This window comes from Poecilia reticulata, linkage group LG14 (assembly GCF_000633615.1).
Source record: "Poecilia reticulata strain Guanapo linkage group LG14, Guppy_female_1.0+MT, whole genome shotgun sequence".
Classification (NCBI taxonomy): Eukaryota; Metazoa; Chordata; class Actinopteri; order Cyprinodontiformes; family Poeciliidae; genus Poecilia; species Poecilia reticulata.
Window position 1 is genome coordinate 10,743,917 of NC_024344.1, and position 19,261 is coordinate 10,763,177.

The 19,261-nt window shown below is 38.7% G+C and overlaps 1 protein-coding gene across 1 annotated transcript in view; it reads left to right on the forward strand.

The window, feature by feature from the left end:
• The window catches only part of LOC103475820 (sodium/potassium/calcium exchanger 3), a 35,757-nt gene extending 18,121 nt beyond the window's left edge, over positions 1–17,636 (forward strand). The window contains exons 3-17 of the mRNA XM_008427711.2: positions 6,463–6,539; positions 7,319–7,393; positions 7,500–7,584; positions 7,893–7,996; positions 9,000–9,074; positions 9,714–9,739; positions 11,914–11,967; positions 12,054–12,196; positions 12,271–12,437; positions 12,513–12,750; positions 13,746–13,912; positions 14,002–14,116; positions 14,197–14,309; positions 14,395–14,460; positions 15,349–17,636. Coding sequence (XP_008425933.1) covers positions 6,463–6,539; positions 7,319–7,393; positions 7,500–7,584; positions 7,893–7,996; positions 9,000–9,074; positions 9,714–9,739; positions 11,914–11,967; positions 12,054–12,196; positions 12,271–12,437; positions 12,513–12,750; positions 13,746–13,912; positions 14,002–14,116; positions 14,197–14,309; positions 14,395–14,460; positions 15,349–15,459 — 1,616 coding nt within the window. The 3' untranslated portion in view covers positions 15,460–17,636. The remainder of the gene's footprint in view (positions 1–6,462; positions 6,540–7,318; positions 7,394–7,499; positions 7,585–7,892; positions 7,997–8,999; positions 9,075–9,713; positions 9,740–11,913; positions 11,968–12,053; positions 12,197–12,270; positions 12,438–12,512; positions 12,751–13,745; positions 13,913–14,001; positions 14,117–14,196; positions 14,310–14,394; positions 14,461–15,348) is intronic.
• Positions 17,637–19,261: the final 1,625 nt, after the last annotated feature.

The following is a 19,261-nucleotide window of genomic DNA, read 5'->3' on the forward strand; positions in this document are numbered from 1 at the left end:
TCCAGCCTCAGGTTTCTGCCCTCTTCCTCAGCGGGCTGCCTGACAGCGATTGTATAATCTGTGGTGTGATTAAAAAGCCCACCCCGGACCTCTGGGGATATTATCCGGGGGATTGCTCTGCAACGTCCAGTCACAGGCTCTCTTTCTCTCTATTTATCTCGCCGCTGCTTAACAGGATGGAGACGGCKCGATCCGGCTCCGGCTGACAAGCCTTCGAGACCGTTGTTACTAGGCAACTGAATGCTAAATTTTGAAACCCAGACAATTCTGTCTTTCAAGCATTAAAAGTGCAGAGAGAGGAGACCCAAAAATAGACCAGTGGTTTTGGGGTGGCGAGGGGGCGGGGCTGGGGTCAAAGAATCTAAACGATGTAATTGAACTAAATAGCTTGCAGTGTGTGTTGTTGATGAGGTTTGTTATGTTGTTTGTTTTGGCAAGCGACAGTCAGCTGAGAATAGTATTTTTCCACTGCCATGTTTTAGGGGAATTTTGGGAGAAAGTGTTGAGAAACTGGCAGACAACACTCTGCCGTCTAGGAAGTTGCCTTCGACATGACAGTTTGAAGGGCATCAAGATTTATGGAAATGGTATTTGAAAACTGATGTGGTGATTAGATTCTAATTTTGAATATTTGTCATCAAACAGACGGTGTTTATGGTTTATTTTCTGAGTCTGTTGCTACCGCTGATCATGTTTTATTCTCTCCTGTCACAGCAGTGTACACCATGTTTCCATTGAAGCCCTGCTGTCGGCTCATCAGCCTTGTTTCCCATTCACCTCAAAGAAAAGGAATCAAAGAACAAATGCATAATTGAATTTGCAATACACACCTGGATGAAATATAGTTTTTTTGATTCCTCATGAAAAATGCAGCTGAGTGTGTGTTTGTGGAGACACCAGCCACCTCTTGGTGTGACAGTCAGCACCTCGGCTTGACTCCAGCACATCCTGCTGACTTTCAGACTGATAGCTCGATCTCGTACCACCCGCTGCCCGTCATTCAGCTCTCCTCCTTACATCATCAGCAGCATTTTGTACATAATGAGGAATGCACTACATGCAAATTACATGATCAGACTGCATCTTAGAGTCATAATATCATGGCGCTTTTCCATGGTGTCGGGGAGTGGGGATGACTTTTAAAGAAATGAGACGAGTTCCCTATAAAATGACTTTTAGTATTCAGTGTGGCAGCTCATAACACGCACAGCATGTGGACTTTATGTTTAAAAATTCAACCACAGTTCCTATAATTACAGTAGTAAAAGCAGATTGAACCTTTTTTGTAGATTCGTACAGCTTTTGAAGCTCTAGGATATATTTTTCATTTGGACTGAGGGAAAAAAATGATTCCTTAAAGTCATGAATCAGTTGTTAAATGATGCTGGATTTCCTTTAGTAACAACGAGAATGTCAGGATGTTGAGAAAGTTAGCATAGTTAGGCCTGTCACATTAACAAATTTTACTGTAAGATAGGCAGGGTTTCCCTCAGGTTATGATAAGCCTGGCGGGCCACCAGGCTTTACTTGTGTCCCCACCAGGCTAAGCATTATTTCTTTGTTTTTTTAATGTTTGCATTATTTAAGACTTTTTAGTTAGTGTTCAGATATTAATCTTAAAATCTTTCAATAACACATAATTATCAAGTGATATTTACAAATTTCCTGTCAACTTTAAACATTTTTTTTAACTCAAAAACACGACGGGCCGCTGGATGATCGACTGCTGAACGCCCCGACCGCCGGGCTTAGCAAGTTTTCTGGGGGAAACCTTGGATAAGGAATATTGTCCCAGAAATGATTGCAATAAATGATCATATTGTTCTTTTGAGACAATTTTCAAGGAATATATTGATTATTATAATCATAATAATGCAAGTTCAGCCTCTCAGAGACTAATAAACTTTGATTTTGTACAGAAGTCTTAGCAGTAGAGATGCACTGATCCAATATCAATAATATCTATCGGTCCCAATATTAAGAAACATCTGGCTTTATTATTATTATTATTATTATTTTTTTTTACAATATATTTATAATTCCTAACTGCACTTTCTGAACTGGAAGAAAGCTTGTTTACTTTTTTACATGTTTGACCAAACTTGTGAAGATATTGGTGTATTTAAGTGGGCTGGACTGGTGCTGAGTTATCAAATTAATTTGTAATTTGTTTTTCTGTATGGGATCGCTTCCGGCCAAAACCAAACCGTAGACATTTGTATCATATCGGATGTGAAAAAAAGCTGATCAGTGCAATCCTATTTAATGCTGGAGCTGGAAGACATTTTAAATATCCAAGATAAAACATAGCAACCTAAAACAATAAAACAAAGCTCAAAGTTTATGAAGCAAGAGAACAGGGATTTTCTGTAAGCTTTGAATCATGTCATGAGAATTATCCACAAGTCAAATCAAAGCTTATAAGCAGGAAGTGATTGAGAACTGGTTGTTCACTAGCTGGTGAAAAACATCGCTAAAATAAAAAAATCAGTTTTGTATCTTTAAAAAAATTGCACAAAACATTTTCATATATTTTGGAGAAAATATGTTTTCATCAAACCAATTTCTTGTTTCCAATGGTTGTATAGAAGCTTTTATAGAACATCTTTGTTTCTATTCCTTCCCTGATAAACATCAGTGTTTCTAGTTGTTAATTAAACCAGAAAAGCCTTCAATAATTTTACCTATTTTATTGTTTACCTCAGGAACAAATATTTGTAGAAGTCAGCAGTAAGCCAGACTCTCCTAACCTCCAGCAAATGTAGGTACAGTTCACACTCACAGACAGGGTGAGAGTCGTTCTCACATTTAAATTGAAGTGTGTTTATTTTGCCCTTTTATATGATTGGTTCAAAGTGCCAGTATGAAAACAAGCTCTTTCCAGTGCTGAGGGGAGAAAAACGAGCCGTTGCAACATGTATTTAAATCCATTTGAGAGAAGCCAGCATTGATAAGATCAATGATTTATCATGTTTATTATCTGTGAAAGATAATCTTAGCTGCTAGTTAGGATTTTTCAATATTTTTGTTAAACAAAAAATAAGTTCAGTGTTCTGACTGGGAAAAGGAAGTGAGGCTATTTTCCACAAGTTGTGCCAACAATAAACAAACAAAAAAACTCAACTGCTAAGTTGCCACTTCAGACGCACAGACATGGTTCACTTTAATGTTGTCTGATTTCCTTTGAGATGGTTTGCTGTCGTTTTGAGGTGAAGGATGATTGTTTAAACACCAGATTAGTTATGCATAGCCAAAGCAGCATTAGTAATCGTACATATCAGAACATCCTTCATAGTTTTCACTTAGTTTGGGTCCATTAATGCAACAGTGTGTTCAATCCTCCGTAATGCAATGAAAGATACTCTACATCTTTAATCTGTTCTTTTTTCTTTATCCACTCAATATTTCACAGGAAATGTGATATTTGATAGTTAATATCTAGATTTTAAAGGCATCTTGAGCCTTGAGCTGATTTCTGATCTGCACTTTTTGTAAAGCTTTTTATCAGGTTTTAATGTAGGAAGATAGAAGAAATTCATTTAAAATATATTTTTCCATACATCCCACTATGAGCACTCCTTAGTTTAGCAGCAGAGGTGACGTGAGGGTTAATTGATTTTAAACCCTTCACTGAAATACTGATGATCGCTAGCTTTGAGTCATCTTCACTCAGCTTCTACACTGAAGAGTGTTGTTGTTCCTATGCGGCCTGGAAAAGTATGGAATTAGCTTTTATCATTTTCCAGCTCTGGATAAGTCAATTAAAAAAAGAAAATTAAATATGGTTAATGTTTGATTTTTCAGACATTTTTCCTGTTTCCACTCTAAAGGGCAAAAGTCTAAACTGATTAATAAATGAAGTGATTTTACAAATATTTTCTTCACAATCTTCGTTTTTTGTCTGCCAGATCACGTTAATCTGAATAGACATTCAAACACAAAATAATAATAGGATCATTTTACAACCTCCAGACAACTTTAAATCCATGTTAAACTGGACCATTGGTACTTTAACTGGGTCTTAAATACCAAACAAAGATTCAAAACCTATAATTATTCGACTTTTAATAAACATAGGAAAGCACACAAACTGTCCTCTAAGGAATCTGCATTTGATCTTGGTTACTTAATTCATTATTTGACTCTTGCGATTCAACAGCTATACATTTTGATAAGATGTGTTCACTTACCAGACAAGGATGGGAGGATCATCTGGTTCTGGCACGAGAAACAACTTAAAATGATAATTATTTCTCTGTACATTATATTTTATTTCTCTTTTTGCATTTTGGTTACTWTGATTTGAAATTTTCTCTTGAAACACATTGAAATAATTTWATCTAACTCTTAGTTTGCTGCTTCAGAGCTCTTTTTGAAGCTGCGTTTTGTTCTGCCTTCAGGCGAGTCCACTCACAAGAAGACAAACTACGACATATTACAGACTGCTTTGAACAAGTCTGGTCTAGTACAAGTTGTCCCACAGCCTTCTCTGCTTCTGTGGGAATGGATAGGTGACATGTGAGTCGCTGTAGAAACTGTGACAAACAAAACGAGATCAGAGCTGAAAAAGTTGTTGAAGCCTGCAGTAAAAGTTTGGAAGCAGAGAAAAACATGATAGTGCAAATGTTGCCTTGTTTGGAGTAAATATGTGACTCTGTGGAGCTGATCTAGTTTGATTTGAGGAGATGCAGATRTGCTGTCAGCCCCAACCCTGATGTCTCCTCTGCTTTTTGCATAAGAGTTTTAGCGGAGCTCACTCTTTGCTCCTCAGTCTTCTGTCTTCGTGCTCCTTCTGCCTCGCTCGCTCTCTCTCAGACGTCTCCYGAGGGTTTGTGAGGAAAAATAAATATTTTTAGACATCTCGGTCCAGAGCTGCTGTCATCTAGTTTTTAAATTTTTCACAAATCCTTACCATGGGAAAAATATATTCACCTCCCCCTTTCTCATTATTGATGCAGTGGCCTAGCCTTTGGCTTTGTACCGACACCCATCACAAAAAAAGCTGCCCCCTGGGAGAGGGCCACCATAGCAACTACCTTCACCACAGCAACCCCTCAAAGCGTCCATCCAAAGCTAGCTGTGGCAGTCCTGTGATTTTGCCCGCAGCAGAACCTGAGTGTCGGGGCAGAGAGGGGACGAGATGAGGAAGGTGATAGAAACAAAGCCACAGCGGGAGCGCAGATGTTTAACAGCTGATCAGCTCAACAGAAGGCCCTCRCAGTGCGTCTTGTCTTTGAGGCTCTGTTGTTTGTGGAATAAGATGCCCAGAAATGTTCAAAGCCTATCGTATAACAACAGATGGCTCAAAGTAAAAATGGTTTYTCTCTCGAGCTTAAAAGAGCAGGAAGGAGAGACCCCGCTATYTTTCAGGAACTTATTTCAACCCTTGCAGGATGTCCAGGATGTTTTGTTTGTTAAAATATTTTAAATTCATTAAAAAAGTAAATATGTTAATCACAGGTCTTAAATTTTGTCTTGGMAGGACTATTTAATTGTATATTTTATGTATTTTTTTTCTCCTGGGACTTTTCTGTTTAGCAAAAGGTTGAGACATCTTCACTGCGTTCTGTGACGCTGCTAACAGCWAGCTAACTAGCTTATYTACATCTATCTTGGTGCAGATTTATCGCCGGTTGGCTGGACGAAATTCAGCCAACCGACTGACTTAACTCTTCTTCCAGTTTCTTTTTAAAGTCTGTTTGGCTGTGAACACAACAGTTTGACCTAATTCATATGAAATAAGTCTAGATTTTGCTATATATTTCTTTTTTCTTGGGATTTTTTTATTTTTTTTTTAACATCTCGTCTGTTGAGACGTAGCTCTTAAATTTAATTCATAACGGTTTTAAGAAGTCTTAAATTTGAGTTGGTGAAACCTGCAGAAAAAACCTGCCTCAAGTCTTAGAAAGAATCTACAAGAAGCATGTATGTTTTCCCTCCGAACATGTCCAAATTAAAGTCCTCTCCTCCGGACCATATGGCCTCCCTGCTCTCATTCTGCCCTGCTGCAGTGTCAAAGAGCAGATCTAATGTCCCAGATCACAAGGGACCCGGTCCTAATCCATGTAGCCTTCGTGCATCTCCACAGCTACAGTGCGCTTATTGTGAGCATGTCGGCTCATTGTTGTCTCACACAGCAAAGGAGCTATTAATAGCCTCAYGCTGCGCTGTAGTTTAAATTCATCCAGCGCTGCTCGGAGATGTGAACTGGAGCTGCACCACACTCTCGAGGCAGGCAAGGGAACAGCCAAGCCTTCATTTAGTTTTATGTTTTAGTTTTTTACAGGAAGCACCTGCCAGTTTCACTCTCGCATCATTTCCTGTATCATTCTGGTACATGTAGATGTTGTGGGTTACACARTCAGAATAGAAACATGATTCATTAGTTCTTGTTTGTAATTTTCTTCAGACTAAAATATGTTCTTTTGCTGTTTGGTGTTTATAATGTTAATCCTCCCACAGCCATCCATGAGTTTCCAGAGGACATCTTTACGAAGGAGCAGAGGAAGAACGGGGCTGTGCTCCTGCATGCCCTCTGCGTGAGTTTCTCATGAAAAAAAACAACAACTCCCTTCTGCTTCTCATGCATACAGTGTCTCAGAAGTATTCAAACCCTTGAACATTTTAAGTTTTGTCTAATTCCAACTATAAATCCTAATTTATMTAACTGGGATTTAATGAGACTATCAGGATAAAATTACACAAACGTGGCATAAAATTATGAAGTGAAAGATAAAGTTACTTTTTTTTGCCTTTTAGCATCTTCTCTGAATAGAGCTGGTTTTGTTTGGCCTCTTAGTTTATCTTGTTTGGCTTGCATTGGAAACTAAGCATTGTTGAACGGTAAATTCAATCACGTGTTGTGAAATGTTGAAGGTTTGGGATTTTGTTTTTATAACMTAACTCTGCTTTAATCACGTCTACGACTTTTTTCTCGGTCTTTATGATGCAGGTTGTTCGGTAATGTCCTCTAACAAACCCCTGAGGCCTTTGCAAAACAGCGACATTTAGATTGAGATTAAATTATATAAAATAGAAGACTCTATGTACTCATTTGGAAGTCTGGACTTTCTGAGTTTCAGGGAAAATTTGGTTTCAAGTTAACAATCTAAGCTACYYTGTGTTGRTCTGTCTTTCACATAAAATGCCTATAAAAAACACCAAAGTTTGTGATTGCAACATGACAAAATGTCTTAAATGCTCAAGGGGCATGAACACTTTTTATGATTTTCTTAACATCAAAACAAGCTGTTGCACTGAAAGGAGAATCACTGTGTGTGTGTGTGTGTATTTAGTGATGCTCAAATCTGTTTTTCAGGCCATCTACATGTTCTACGCTCTGGCTATCGTCTGTGACGACTACTTCGTCCCTTCTCTGGAGAAAATATCCGAGGTGAAGAAAACCAGCCGCCRCCTGCCTTCAGACGTTATTTTCTCAGTTGGAGAGGTCATTTAGATGACTGGTATTTTATTCTCGGCTCCGATTTTTAATCTTCCAGAACCTGCAGCTCAGCGAGGATGTGGCGGGGGCGACGTTTATGGCTGCTGGAAGCTCCGCCCCTGAGCTGTTCACCTCTCTCATTGGTTCGTAGCTTTGTGAATCCAGACCAAGTAACAGCTGTGACATTTGCATTTCTTCACATGAATCTTGACTTCTGGACAGAAAAACTTTAGATTATAACCAGTGTGTTTGCAGGAGCCAGAACTGTCCAGGAGATGTCAGCAGAGTGAAGTTTAAAACTGATTAAGACAGAATAACACTTGCTATTAAACACTGAAGTTGCCGGAGAGTCAAAATGCCATTTTTAAATTCACTCTTTGTTTGAGAGAAGTCAGTATTTGTCCTTACTTTTTTATGACACGACAGTGAAACCACTCCTTTCCATCTTTAGGTGTTTTCATCACTAAAGGAGACGTCGGAGTCGGCACAATTGTGGGTTCAGCTGTCTTCAACATCCTGGTCATTATTGGGTTGAGTGGGATCTTTGCAGGCCAGGTAGTAAAGCTTTTTCCCTACCTGCTATTTTATTTGTTTGTTCCAATCCTATGTTGCACTAAAAYGTTACTGTTGGTCTAGATTGATTTGTTTTAAAATGCTGCCATTCTCACGTAATGGCAGCACAGTTGTCAAAAAGTTCAGCATTTTTTTTCTCACTWTTCAGAAAGTGAATCTCATTGTTTTGTTACATATACAGTTAAATATTTCAAGCCTTTATTTCCTGTAATTTTATGGCTTACAGATAATGAAAACTAAAATCTGAGATAATTAGAATATTGTGAAAAAATATTGTGTCGCACCCTAATCAGCTAATTATCTGCAAACACAACAAAGTGTTCAAACTAAAGGCCCGGGGGCCAAATCCAGCCYGCTATAGCTTTTTATGTGGCCCAACACCAAGTTATGTCAGCTTTTCATGATTTTGCAATTGTGATTTTTTTTTCCATCTAATGCATCATTTTCCACAAATGTGGTCCAAATATTTAAGCATYATGTTTAAGTGAGTGCTAACTCCCACCTGCAGGTGGCAGTATTTTTTTCTTTTACTAGATTGTAGTAAAAGTTARAAAACTTGATGTTAATGTCATACATTGCAAATACTACAAATGTTTCTAAATTAGCACTGTAAAATCTGATTTTGATAGCAAAAAATAAAAACAATAGCAAAATCTGGAAGGGACTGATTAATGTGAAAAGATATTCAATATTTTTTTTTATTTTAAGGAGTACTTATTGAATGCAGAGACGGCTATGTATTTATTTTAACAGTTTGCCAATGGTTTTTATTAATACATTCGGGCATATTCATGGTCTTGATAGGGCCCAAAATGAAAAAGAGTGTGACATCCCTGCTCTAAATTGTCTCTCATTCTGGGTCAGTAGGACACAATCGTGGTGAAAATATGCTGACTTGACAGATGCTCTGAAGACAGACGTATGTTTTTATGCTGGTCATGCGCTCCTCTTTCACTCTGACTGGTTCTAAATCTTGCCTCCACAGACGGTGGTTCTGACATGGTGGTCTCTTTTTAGAGATTCCTGTTACTACATCTTGTCTGTCCTGGCTCTCATAATGGTGAGCCCTGCATTCAAGCTGCATATGCTCTATTTTTCTGCTTTACATAGGCAACGTTCACACTGCAGCCTGACGTGACCCAATTACGATTTTTTTTTTTTTTTTGCCGTGGTCGTTTACATTTCCAAATATTTGGGACGTTGTTGTGTTCTCCAGTGTGAACGGAAAACGACCTGAAAGTGTCCCGCATGCGCAGTAGAGGGCGCAATAGCGTCAGCATTCTCAGTGTTTTGTCAACCGCCATAGAGAAGAAGAAGTGCTCAGTGTTTGCGGAAGTAAACATGGTTGCTAACGGTGGAGCTTAGCTTACGATTTTGACGTTGTTGTCCGAGTGGAACAGCACTTTAACAACTTAATCGTCATTATAATCCGTCATGGTTGCTGTTTTTCTTCCCGCTTGTGCGTATCAGGAAGCAAAATAGTGATATTTTTTTGAGGATCAGTGACGTCCAGGTCGGATGAATACGACCTGGCCGTTAGGTCACTTTTGAATCGGATATGTATCGGATATCCAAGTAGCGTGAGTCGCATTACGACGAAAAAAAATACTAATAATAATCGGAATTGGGTCACTTCAGGCTGCAGTGTGAACGCAGCCGTACGCCTCACCTACAGCTTCCTGCTTTGTTTTCTCTTCAGGTTATCTATGATGACAGAGTTTACTGGTGAGTCAGACATTTTACACTCATGAATCCATTCCGGATTGTTTTTCATGTTTCCAAACTGTGTCAACATCTTTATGGGGGTCGCTGCTGATTACATTTAAAATAACAAGAAGTGGAGTTCAGTGTTGCTGTGTGGCTGATTTTTTTTCAGTCAGATTTGAGAAAGAGGCAAATTTAGTTGTGAAATCTGGTGGTTTTATTTAGAGAGTGAAGGCCTGAGGTAGCAGTGGATGCTTGCGAGATTTATGTCTTATTTATTGAGTTCAAGGCTCGGGTTGTGCTGCTGTGCTTGACTTCACCTCCGTTGTTCCAAACACAAGCTGGCAGATTTGTACTCGGCTGACTTTGCCAGCATCAGTGTTATTGTAACGGAGAGATAAATCTTCCAGTGTGCAATGGTGATGCAGTTTATAGCCTGCTGGTTCACAACTAAAGGAGTAGTAAATAGTTGTTTTTAAGCATTGGACAAAATGTTCTATGGTAGAGTACAGAAACACGAATGTTTATTATTTAAACCAGAGCTATAAGTTTTATGGGTTTTGTGGAATTAGATATGCTGGAAAATAACTCACAATTCATAATGAATTCTTCTTTTTGGTACCGGTATAAGATTGTTGTGGCTTCCCTAGATTAGCATTATTTAGTGCTCTGCTTTTAATGTTTTTATTTTACTGTTATTATTCCTACTGTACAGCACATTGGATCAACATTGTTTTATTTAATGTGCTCTTTAAATAAAATGGACTGTTTTACATTACAGTATTTTATAATTCAGTTTGTTAAATGAGTCTCATATTGCACTATTGATTAAACCATCCAGTTATTTATCTGATGTGAGTTGTTTTCCTTTCCTATTGATCAATTATTAGACATAAAACAGAAGTAAATATTTTTCTTAGCACTGTAATTTGTTTTTATGTTTCCAAAGGCCTAAATTACAACCCAGAGCTACTGCTGTAATAAACTAGCAAGTACAAAATGTAAATGTAAAGCACATAATATAACCAACTGATTATAGTTGCAGCATTTAGCAGCTTATCAATCAACCAAATAAAACCTTTTCAGATTTTTCCCCAACTCTGTGTGGAAGCGTCTTCTCGTGTTATCTCATTATCCGGCCAGCTGGCTCCCATAGGATGGGAACTAGAGGGAAAGATGGGGGCAGTCCTTCCCAGTGACACTTACTTGACCTTGAATCTCACTGTGGTCAGTAATGTAAACAATCCCATCTGTGTGGCGGAAAACGTCTTGATTCTCTCCTTTCCCCTGGGTAACGCGCGTCAGTGTCTCACCACTGTTTCTTGAGATTGGGAAATATTGGCACGAGGATCAGCCTTGGAGGTCAGGAATAGTTTATCTCAGGTGTTTGAGTCTTTATGCCTCACTTTATCTAATGCGGCTACTGGAACGAGGTGAGAATTTTTTGCTAAGATCTCACCACATCAGGTGGAAAAACACAAAACCTTTCAGTTCAGAATTAAAAATGCAGCACTGGAGAACACAAGCAGATTTCCTACAAACAATCAGGAAGTCACACATCGATGACACTCCAATAATTGATTATTTTGATGATTAATCGAGTAACTACATAAAAAAAAATTACCACATTTTGCAGATTTCCATTTAACCACTTAAGCTTATTTTATACAATATTAAAATATGTAAACAATTCAAATAATTAAATTCTTTTTGGTAAATGTTCGGTACATTATTGCCTAAAACGCAATAACATAGCATCCCTTTAGCGTACGCTTTAGCATCTACTAAACATCAGTACAGGGCTGATCTGTTGACTGTATTTTTTTCATTAACCAGTTAATAATTGGAAAACAAAAGGTGCTTTAATAGGAGTTTTTTTACAGAAGCTGAAGCAGGTGAAACTAAAACTATGACACTTGAGGTCTGGGTAGAATATATTTACATACAAAGAAGGTTTTTAATCCACATTTTAAACTGTTATGGCTGAATTACTGCCGTGATAGTGTTGTTTTTGATTTAGTAAATGTAAATTTTAGTAGTAGTAGTAGAGCAATATGGTTACCTTGTTCAAACAGATTTACTGTAGATGAGAATCTCTATCTTTGCGATAAAATTGTACTTGATGCAGTGTGCAGCTGACTGAAGTGTGGAGTTTATTAGTGATAATAATAATAATATTGTTGCTGTTGGTGCAGGTGGGAGTCCCTGGTCCTCATGACCATGTACGGGATCTACATCGTCATCATGAAGTGAGTTCACAACGAGCGACGTCCGTCCCCGTCGTCACATGTGAAGCGTCAGTCCTAAACCTCGCCTGTCACCCGTTTGGCTGCAGGTTCAACTCCCAGATCTCCGTGTTTGTGATGCGGCGGATACGGAGCAGCAGGCCGTGCTGCCGAGCGTCAGAGGGCGGCGCCGAGAGCAAGCTGGGAGAAGAGGCCTCGGCTTGCAACACGTCCATGGTTCTCCTCAATAAAGGTCAGACAGTCTCTCCGCTCGTTGGATTCGTCTGTGTGTGTCTCTGCCTGCATGATCGTTAATGACTGTTGCAGGCCAAGGCCACGGCGAAGAGTCTCAACCCGTCGTCATGGTGGACGAGCTGCTCATCCTCAACCCCCACAAGCTGTCTTTCTCCGAGGCCGGTCTGCGCATCATGATCACCCCCCACTTCTCCCCCCGCACCAGGCTCTCCATGGCCGGACGCATGCTCATCAGCGAGGTACGCATTTCGTTAGTCAGATTCAGGTGTGTTGCGACCGTCAGCCACAACGGGGCTCGTCTCTCTTCACCCCAGAGGCAGAGGCTGAGCAGGAGCCCCAAACACCTGCGAGACGGTGAGGCCGCCACGGGGTCCAGGAAGGGGTCGCCCAGCAACGACCTGAAGAGGTCGGGCTCCTGCAGTCTGGAGAACGGAGGCGGGAGACCCGGGATAAGAGACGCAGAGTCGGGAGACAAGCCAGGGGCCGAGGGGTGCCGGTCAGAGGAGGAAGATGATGACGAGGATGGCATTTTTAATCCTGTTCGCATGCCAGGTATCGAACCCAGGTCTTTGTGTTTTTGGAAAGCTTCTGATTGAATCATGGTTTGCAGAGTCTTGCAAAGAGATTCATGCCAGCTAGGCCTGTCGCAATAAATCAGTCAATCACATGATGAATTAAAACCAGCTTGTATGATTTTGTGTTTTTCTCTTTTCTCTCTTTTTCTACCAAAACGCTGGGTGACAAAAGTTTTCAGTCTGGTGCTTCGGTCTCAACTGGCCTTTTTTGTGAAGGACAATTTTGTTTACAGAGACTTCATAAATCTTTTTATTTATTGTTTCTTTTTTGTTTACTTAGTTAAAACATTTTCCAGTCCTGGTGTTAAAAGTTCATTATAATTTAATGTCTTCTTGCATTTGTATCCCATTACCACGATACTACTTAAAAATCTCAAAACAACATTATCGTTTACCACAACAACTTCCGGGATAATTTATAAAATATGTTATTCAACAATTAATTAATAAGTAAATAATGATTTATTTTTGATCACATTTTGTCTCATTACAACCACAAACTTCACATTTTAGTTTGGATTTTGTCTGACGGAGCAACACAAACTTTGTGAAGTGGAAGAATAAAGATATAAATTTTACAATTTGTTAGAATTTTTTTTTTGAAAAGTGCATCTACCATTACAGGTGCTCATTTTTGCAGTGCGTCTTCAGGTGTTTTACTTTGAAGATGTTTTGGTTTTTGTCAATTTATTTTTTGTGTGATCCTCGTGGCCTTTTTTGACGGCAAATAGATAATAAATTAACAGAGTTATGTCTGTAAATATCAATTTTCAAGTCTTGCTACAAATTCTTTGACTGGGACATTCTAAAAAGCTGAATATGCTTGGAGTAGACCAATTCATTGCAGCTCTGGCTGCTTCTTTAGGGTCGCAGTGTTACTGCAGTAACTAGATAAGAAATGTAACATTAAGCGTTCAGTCGGTAACAACTGGAGGCTTTTAATAGACGATATCTGTGTTTTCCGTGTGGCAGGCAGCTGCCGTGCGCGGGTGAAGTGGGTGATCACCTGGCCTCTGGGCCTCCTCCTCTACTGTACTGTGCCTAACTGTATTCTGCCACGCTGGCACCGCTGGTTCATGGTCACGTTCGTGGCCTCCACCCTGTGGATCGCTGTCTTCTCCTACCTCATGGTGTGGATGGTAAGAAGACACAACCTCATGGACTCAAGAGTAAATAAAGCAACCGTTTCCAAACGACTGTTTGATTCCGCTCTGTTTATTTCAATCAGGTCACCATTATCAGCTTTACACTAGACATCCCTGACTACATCATGGGTATAACCTTCCTGGCAGCAGGAACCAGTGTACCCGACTGCATGGCAAGCCTGATTGTAGCTCGACAAGGTAGATGGCAGAAAGGGTCACTTGACTCTGTACAAGTTTCCTCTTGTTTCATTGCATTTCCTCTTCCTCTTTCTTCCCAGGCATGGGCGACATGGCGGTGTCCAACTCGATAGGCAGCAATATCTTTGACATCCTGCTGGGGTTGGGCTTCCCCTGGGCTTTGCGTACCCTTTTGGTGGACCATGGATCCATAGTATGGACACGTTTATCTTCTCGTCTTTCTCTATTCAAAATGTTCCTGTTCTGACATGATGGCATGTTTTCAATCTTTCCCTCAGGTGTCCATAAATAATAAAGGTCTTGTATATTCTGTCGTCCTGCTGCTGGCATCAGTGTTTCTGACTGTAAGTAAATGCAAACCGCGAGATGTTTTAGGTCTCTGTGTAGTTTTCAGCAACACGGAGACTTAAGGAATGGAAAAACCTTTTATTATTTTCCTTCCACTACACAAAAACACACCAGTTGTGTTGGTCAGTCCCAGTAAAATGAAGAAGTTTGTGGCCTGCTGTTTATCTTTTCGGTTGCCACATGAACCCCACAGCTGCTTGCACACAGACTTGGCAGGTGGTTGGAATATGACAAAATGAAAAGACTTCAGGGAGTGTGAATACCTGTGCAGGACACTGTAAATTAATGAATATGCTGACTGGAGTATTGATAACTACACTGTATTTTAGGTTGTAGTTTTGTCCTTACTACACAGTATATTATTGCTAATGTTGGATTTAATATATTTTTATAATTTGAATCTTATTTGTATGCCTCAATGTCCTGAAACTTTGCTGCTGTTCCACTTAAACTTCCCATATGTGACAATATTTCTATTTTATTCCAAGACTTGGTCTAAGCCTCAAGAACCCTAAAAAAGTCAAATGTTTAGTCAAAAATTATTTAGTTTCAAATAGGAAGCCTGTGAAGTGAAAACAATGAAATGTCTTTGGTAAGTTTGGATCTTGAACCTCTTTGTTATTTTTAAAAAACCAATGAGAAAACCGCATCATACTTAAAGATCCAACTACAAATGATCTACCCACAAAATGGGTGTAGGCGCCTAAAGAGCTTTGTGGCAGGTTTTTGTGTGTTAGTCCATTTTTCTGATAGTTGTTTCTGTTTGATCCTCAAAGTGTTGTTATACAAGTGACTGTCATTAAGTCATATTTCAATATAATGCAGCAGAGTTTGCAGTAAGCATAACCAAAGGAAGAAGTAACTGTTTTCCTGTTTCCCCTCAGGTGATGAGTGTACATCTAAACCACTGGAGGCTGGACCGCCGGCTGGGTCTGGGTCTGATGTTTCTCTATGCGGTCTTCCTTCTCTGCTCCATCCTTTTTGGACAGATGTAAGACCTGACGGTCGTGTTTCCCCGTTCTTTAGACTCGTCTAATAGATTCCCTGCTTCCCACACATACAGTTTATCTGAAGCCAAAAAACAAAACAAAAAACAAGAGTGAAAGTGGCGTGGTTTTCCTTGTGACAATTTCTGTGCACCTATGTAGGAATCACTATGGTAATGTTGTACAACTACACAAACACACAGGTTTGTTTTGACTTTTTTGGTGGTTTTGTACAGTGCAGTGTTTGATTACCGTCGTTAGGCATTCAGATTTTGTCTTTGGGTTTAGTTTTTTTTTTTTTTTAGAAAGCAATTACAGAAAAGGCAGATGAAGCAGCAATATTGTTAGATATTTATCAACTTTAATAAGAAAGTGACACTGAAAGTTGTGATTTTAAAACCTTTTTTTGCAAAGAGGAACATTTTGAATCTATTTATTAGCAATAATTAATCTGATTTGTCATGGTTTTTGGGTGGGGCATTTATTTGGTGACATCCTTTTTTCAGATTATTTTTAAGTGGAGGTCTTATCAGAATCCCACTTCTGTAAAGTATTTAATATTTCTGTTAAATCTTCATGTTAGCTTGCTGACTGTCTTATAACAAGCTAATCTAAACAGCTTTCTGCTTGATATATGTACACATTATGTGTGTGTGTATATATGCCAACAACACTGTCACAATCTTCTTAAAGCTTTCAGTTCACAGTAAGTTTTCATAACTATTTATTTATATTCTTGTTTTTGTACCAACTGCAGCTAAGCTAATTAATTTAAGCTAACAAGCTAGGTCACCAACGTTACCACAGGCTAGACTAGGGTAGTCCAATGCTAACTGGTGCTAATCTCACCGTTTCCGCTGCAGCTCCTGCCTAAATTTATCTAGCACTTAATTCACTACTGCACCTGACTGAAGGGGGAAATGAGACCTGAGACAAAAAGAAATGATCACTGCTGTGTCGTGTTTGGGACGACTTTTTAACACATATGTTCTGAATGTACACCCTCCGATTTTAGCAATAGTTATCTGATGATGTCAGATTAGTTGATGTTAAAATGCACAATGTTGTGATAATGTTTTGATGATTTTGCCTCACTACTTCAAGCCAGTAGGTACTGGTACTCCTTAAGGTACGTAAAGAGAATAATCTAGTACGACAGTATTTTTAGAAGTCTTATTACTATGAAACCTAAACCTATATATTGTAATAATGAGTATTGCAAACTTTGGATTTTAGTGCAGAAAAGTAGCATACTTCCTGTTTAGGTATGACAATCGATGTAATGTTTCTTAAATGTGTTTTTGTAAAAAAAAAATATTTGAATTTAATGAAATTGTTTATTAAAGACAATCCAGAGAAACTAGAGTATAAAACCATGTATATATACAAGATGAGTGTGTTTTCTGATAAATCAGTCATAGTAAACCAATTCTACTGTTATACAGAAAAAAAATGGTTAATATAGATTTTTATTTTACAGTGGAACTTGAAGTATTTTTGATTGTTAGATCTGTAAATTCTCAAAGTTTCTTTAAAGGGAAACATTTAATTTTTTTTCCCAGGTGGTTGTAAAATGATCATTGTCTACTTTGTAATGTTTATAAATGTTAAATAACTTGCATAGTTTTACAATAATGAATGTCCTAAAAGACTTGTTCTGTGGTATTTTGATATTTTTTAAAAAGAGATGTAATCCTGTCGGTGTATTTTATTTAAACTGCTTATTTGTGATGAATCAGTGGGCTCTGAAAGCTTTAGGTCAACACATTATCCAGTCATTTCTTTCTTAATTTCTATTTAAAATCCACAGATTTTTTCCCCCCCATTTCACTCCTAGGTTTAACTTCCTAATCCAGCATTTGATTTTTGTTTTTACACCTTACCTGAGGCAGAAGTTGCCCCGTCCTCATGACCTCCAGCCTCGTTTTGCCAGCAGATGACTCCGCCTCGGACGCTGACGTCCATTTTCACTCAGCTGTCAGGAGTCTCTGCCATCCGCCTCTGAGCCACATTTGGTAATAATTRCAATCCAAACAGCTGAGCTCCAGTCTCCAAAGAATGTTTCTGTTTTGCTGTGATGTCTGAGGTGGAACGTATCTTAAGAGTCAAATTAACAGCTTTAGATATTTTTATTGGATCATAGAAAGACTGTTTCTTGAGTGCAATAAAAAAAAGTGCAATAATAACTGATTTTCTGTCAAAAATGATTCTGAATGATAAATTAAATCATGTTTCTAGATTTTTTTTTGTTGCTCAGAGGGATATCTAATATATTTTATTAGTAGCTGGATTTTTTAATTTGATTAGTAATGCCAATAGTGCTGCTAACTTTTATTAGTGACCCTATATAGGGTCATGTCTAGRCAGATACATGTAAAAAATTAAAAATGTTGTATTTGTAGAGAAGAATTAATTTACCAAATTATTTTAATTTGTATTAGCAGGTCCAAACGCTGGAAATCAGCCACAAATACCTGATTGGTGCATCTCTAGTCATATTTGTTTTGGAAAGCCACTAAAACAACAGTTTCGGTTTTGAATAATTTTACTATTATAGGAGAATAAAAGACACCAGATTATAGAGCTCAGTATTTATTTAATTTTTTTTACAATAAAACATTCCATCACAATTCAAATAAAAGTCCACCCAAGGAAAATTCCCCTAATCTGTAAACCTATGATTCTGATTTAAATATTATGTAACAAACAATTCTCTCCCAATGCAAAAACAGAAGCATAATCTAATAATAATAATAATAATCACATAGCGGTTGTAATGTGAAATAAAGTGAGAAATGTCCCCGTTAATGCGAGTTTCCTCGTCTCTCATCGTAATCACAAGACGTTTTGCTTTGAGCTTTGGAAGAAAGGCTTCAGCTGAGACCTGGATCACAGGATTAACTAAAAAAAGCAACTGAATCCTAAACATCACCGATGATGGACACAAAAAGAGCAGATAAACAGTTTACTAACCACTCTATAGATAAAGCAGTAAGTTATAGGAAAGTAAACCAAGTCATACTGGTGTAATGCTTTAGTTATTGTTAGTTGGCTATTGAAAGGACATGATAACATGGTTAAATTATTTTACACCGCTTCTCCAGACACATGTACCGACTTAGCTCTGAGACGACTATATGAAGTGAACATGCAGCTGAATAATAACGCAGAACCTGCAGCTGTAATCACCGTTACTTTGACTCTTCCGACTTATCTACATCATGGTTCAATTCTTTAAATACTGATTCTGTTTGAGGTAAAGGAACCGCTTCTGCTTTTCAGCCACATTTAGAAAAACTAAGACAAGAGCAGCAGCCTCTCCGGGACTAAACATACACACAACTCCTCTACAATATAGAACCACTTGCATATCTGGGGCCAAACAGTTTGTGTGATAATATCTTCTGCTAGGAAAAAGTTACAGTATCGCACATTATCCGTCAAGCTGGCTGCTACCATAGACATGAATATATATTCATGTCTATGGCTGCTACAAGTCCCTGTCCTCCCAGCGTCCAAACAACCTCAATGTCAACATCCGGCACCAGATGTGGCAAATGGTGAGCAAACTGCTAGAACACAGCGATATTCCCTTTATTAGGCAGCTGACGACGACAGGGTTTAGTTTTTGTCATGATTATGACCGCAGCATGGCATTCTGGGTATGTCAGGTGCAGTCTTCAGGTGCAGTCCCGTAGTTGAGGACAGACAAGACAGTGGCTCCCGAACATTTACACAACCTAGGCTGCGTTCACACTGCAGCTGGAAGTGACCCAATTCTGATTTTTTTTTTTTGTCAAATCGGATTTTT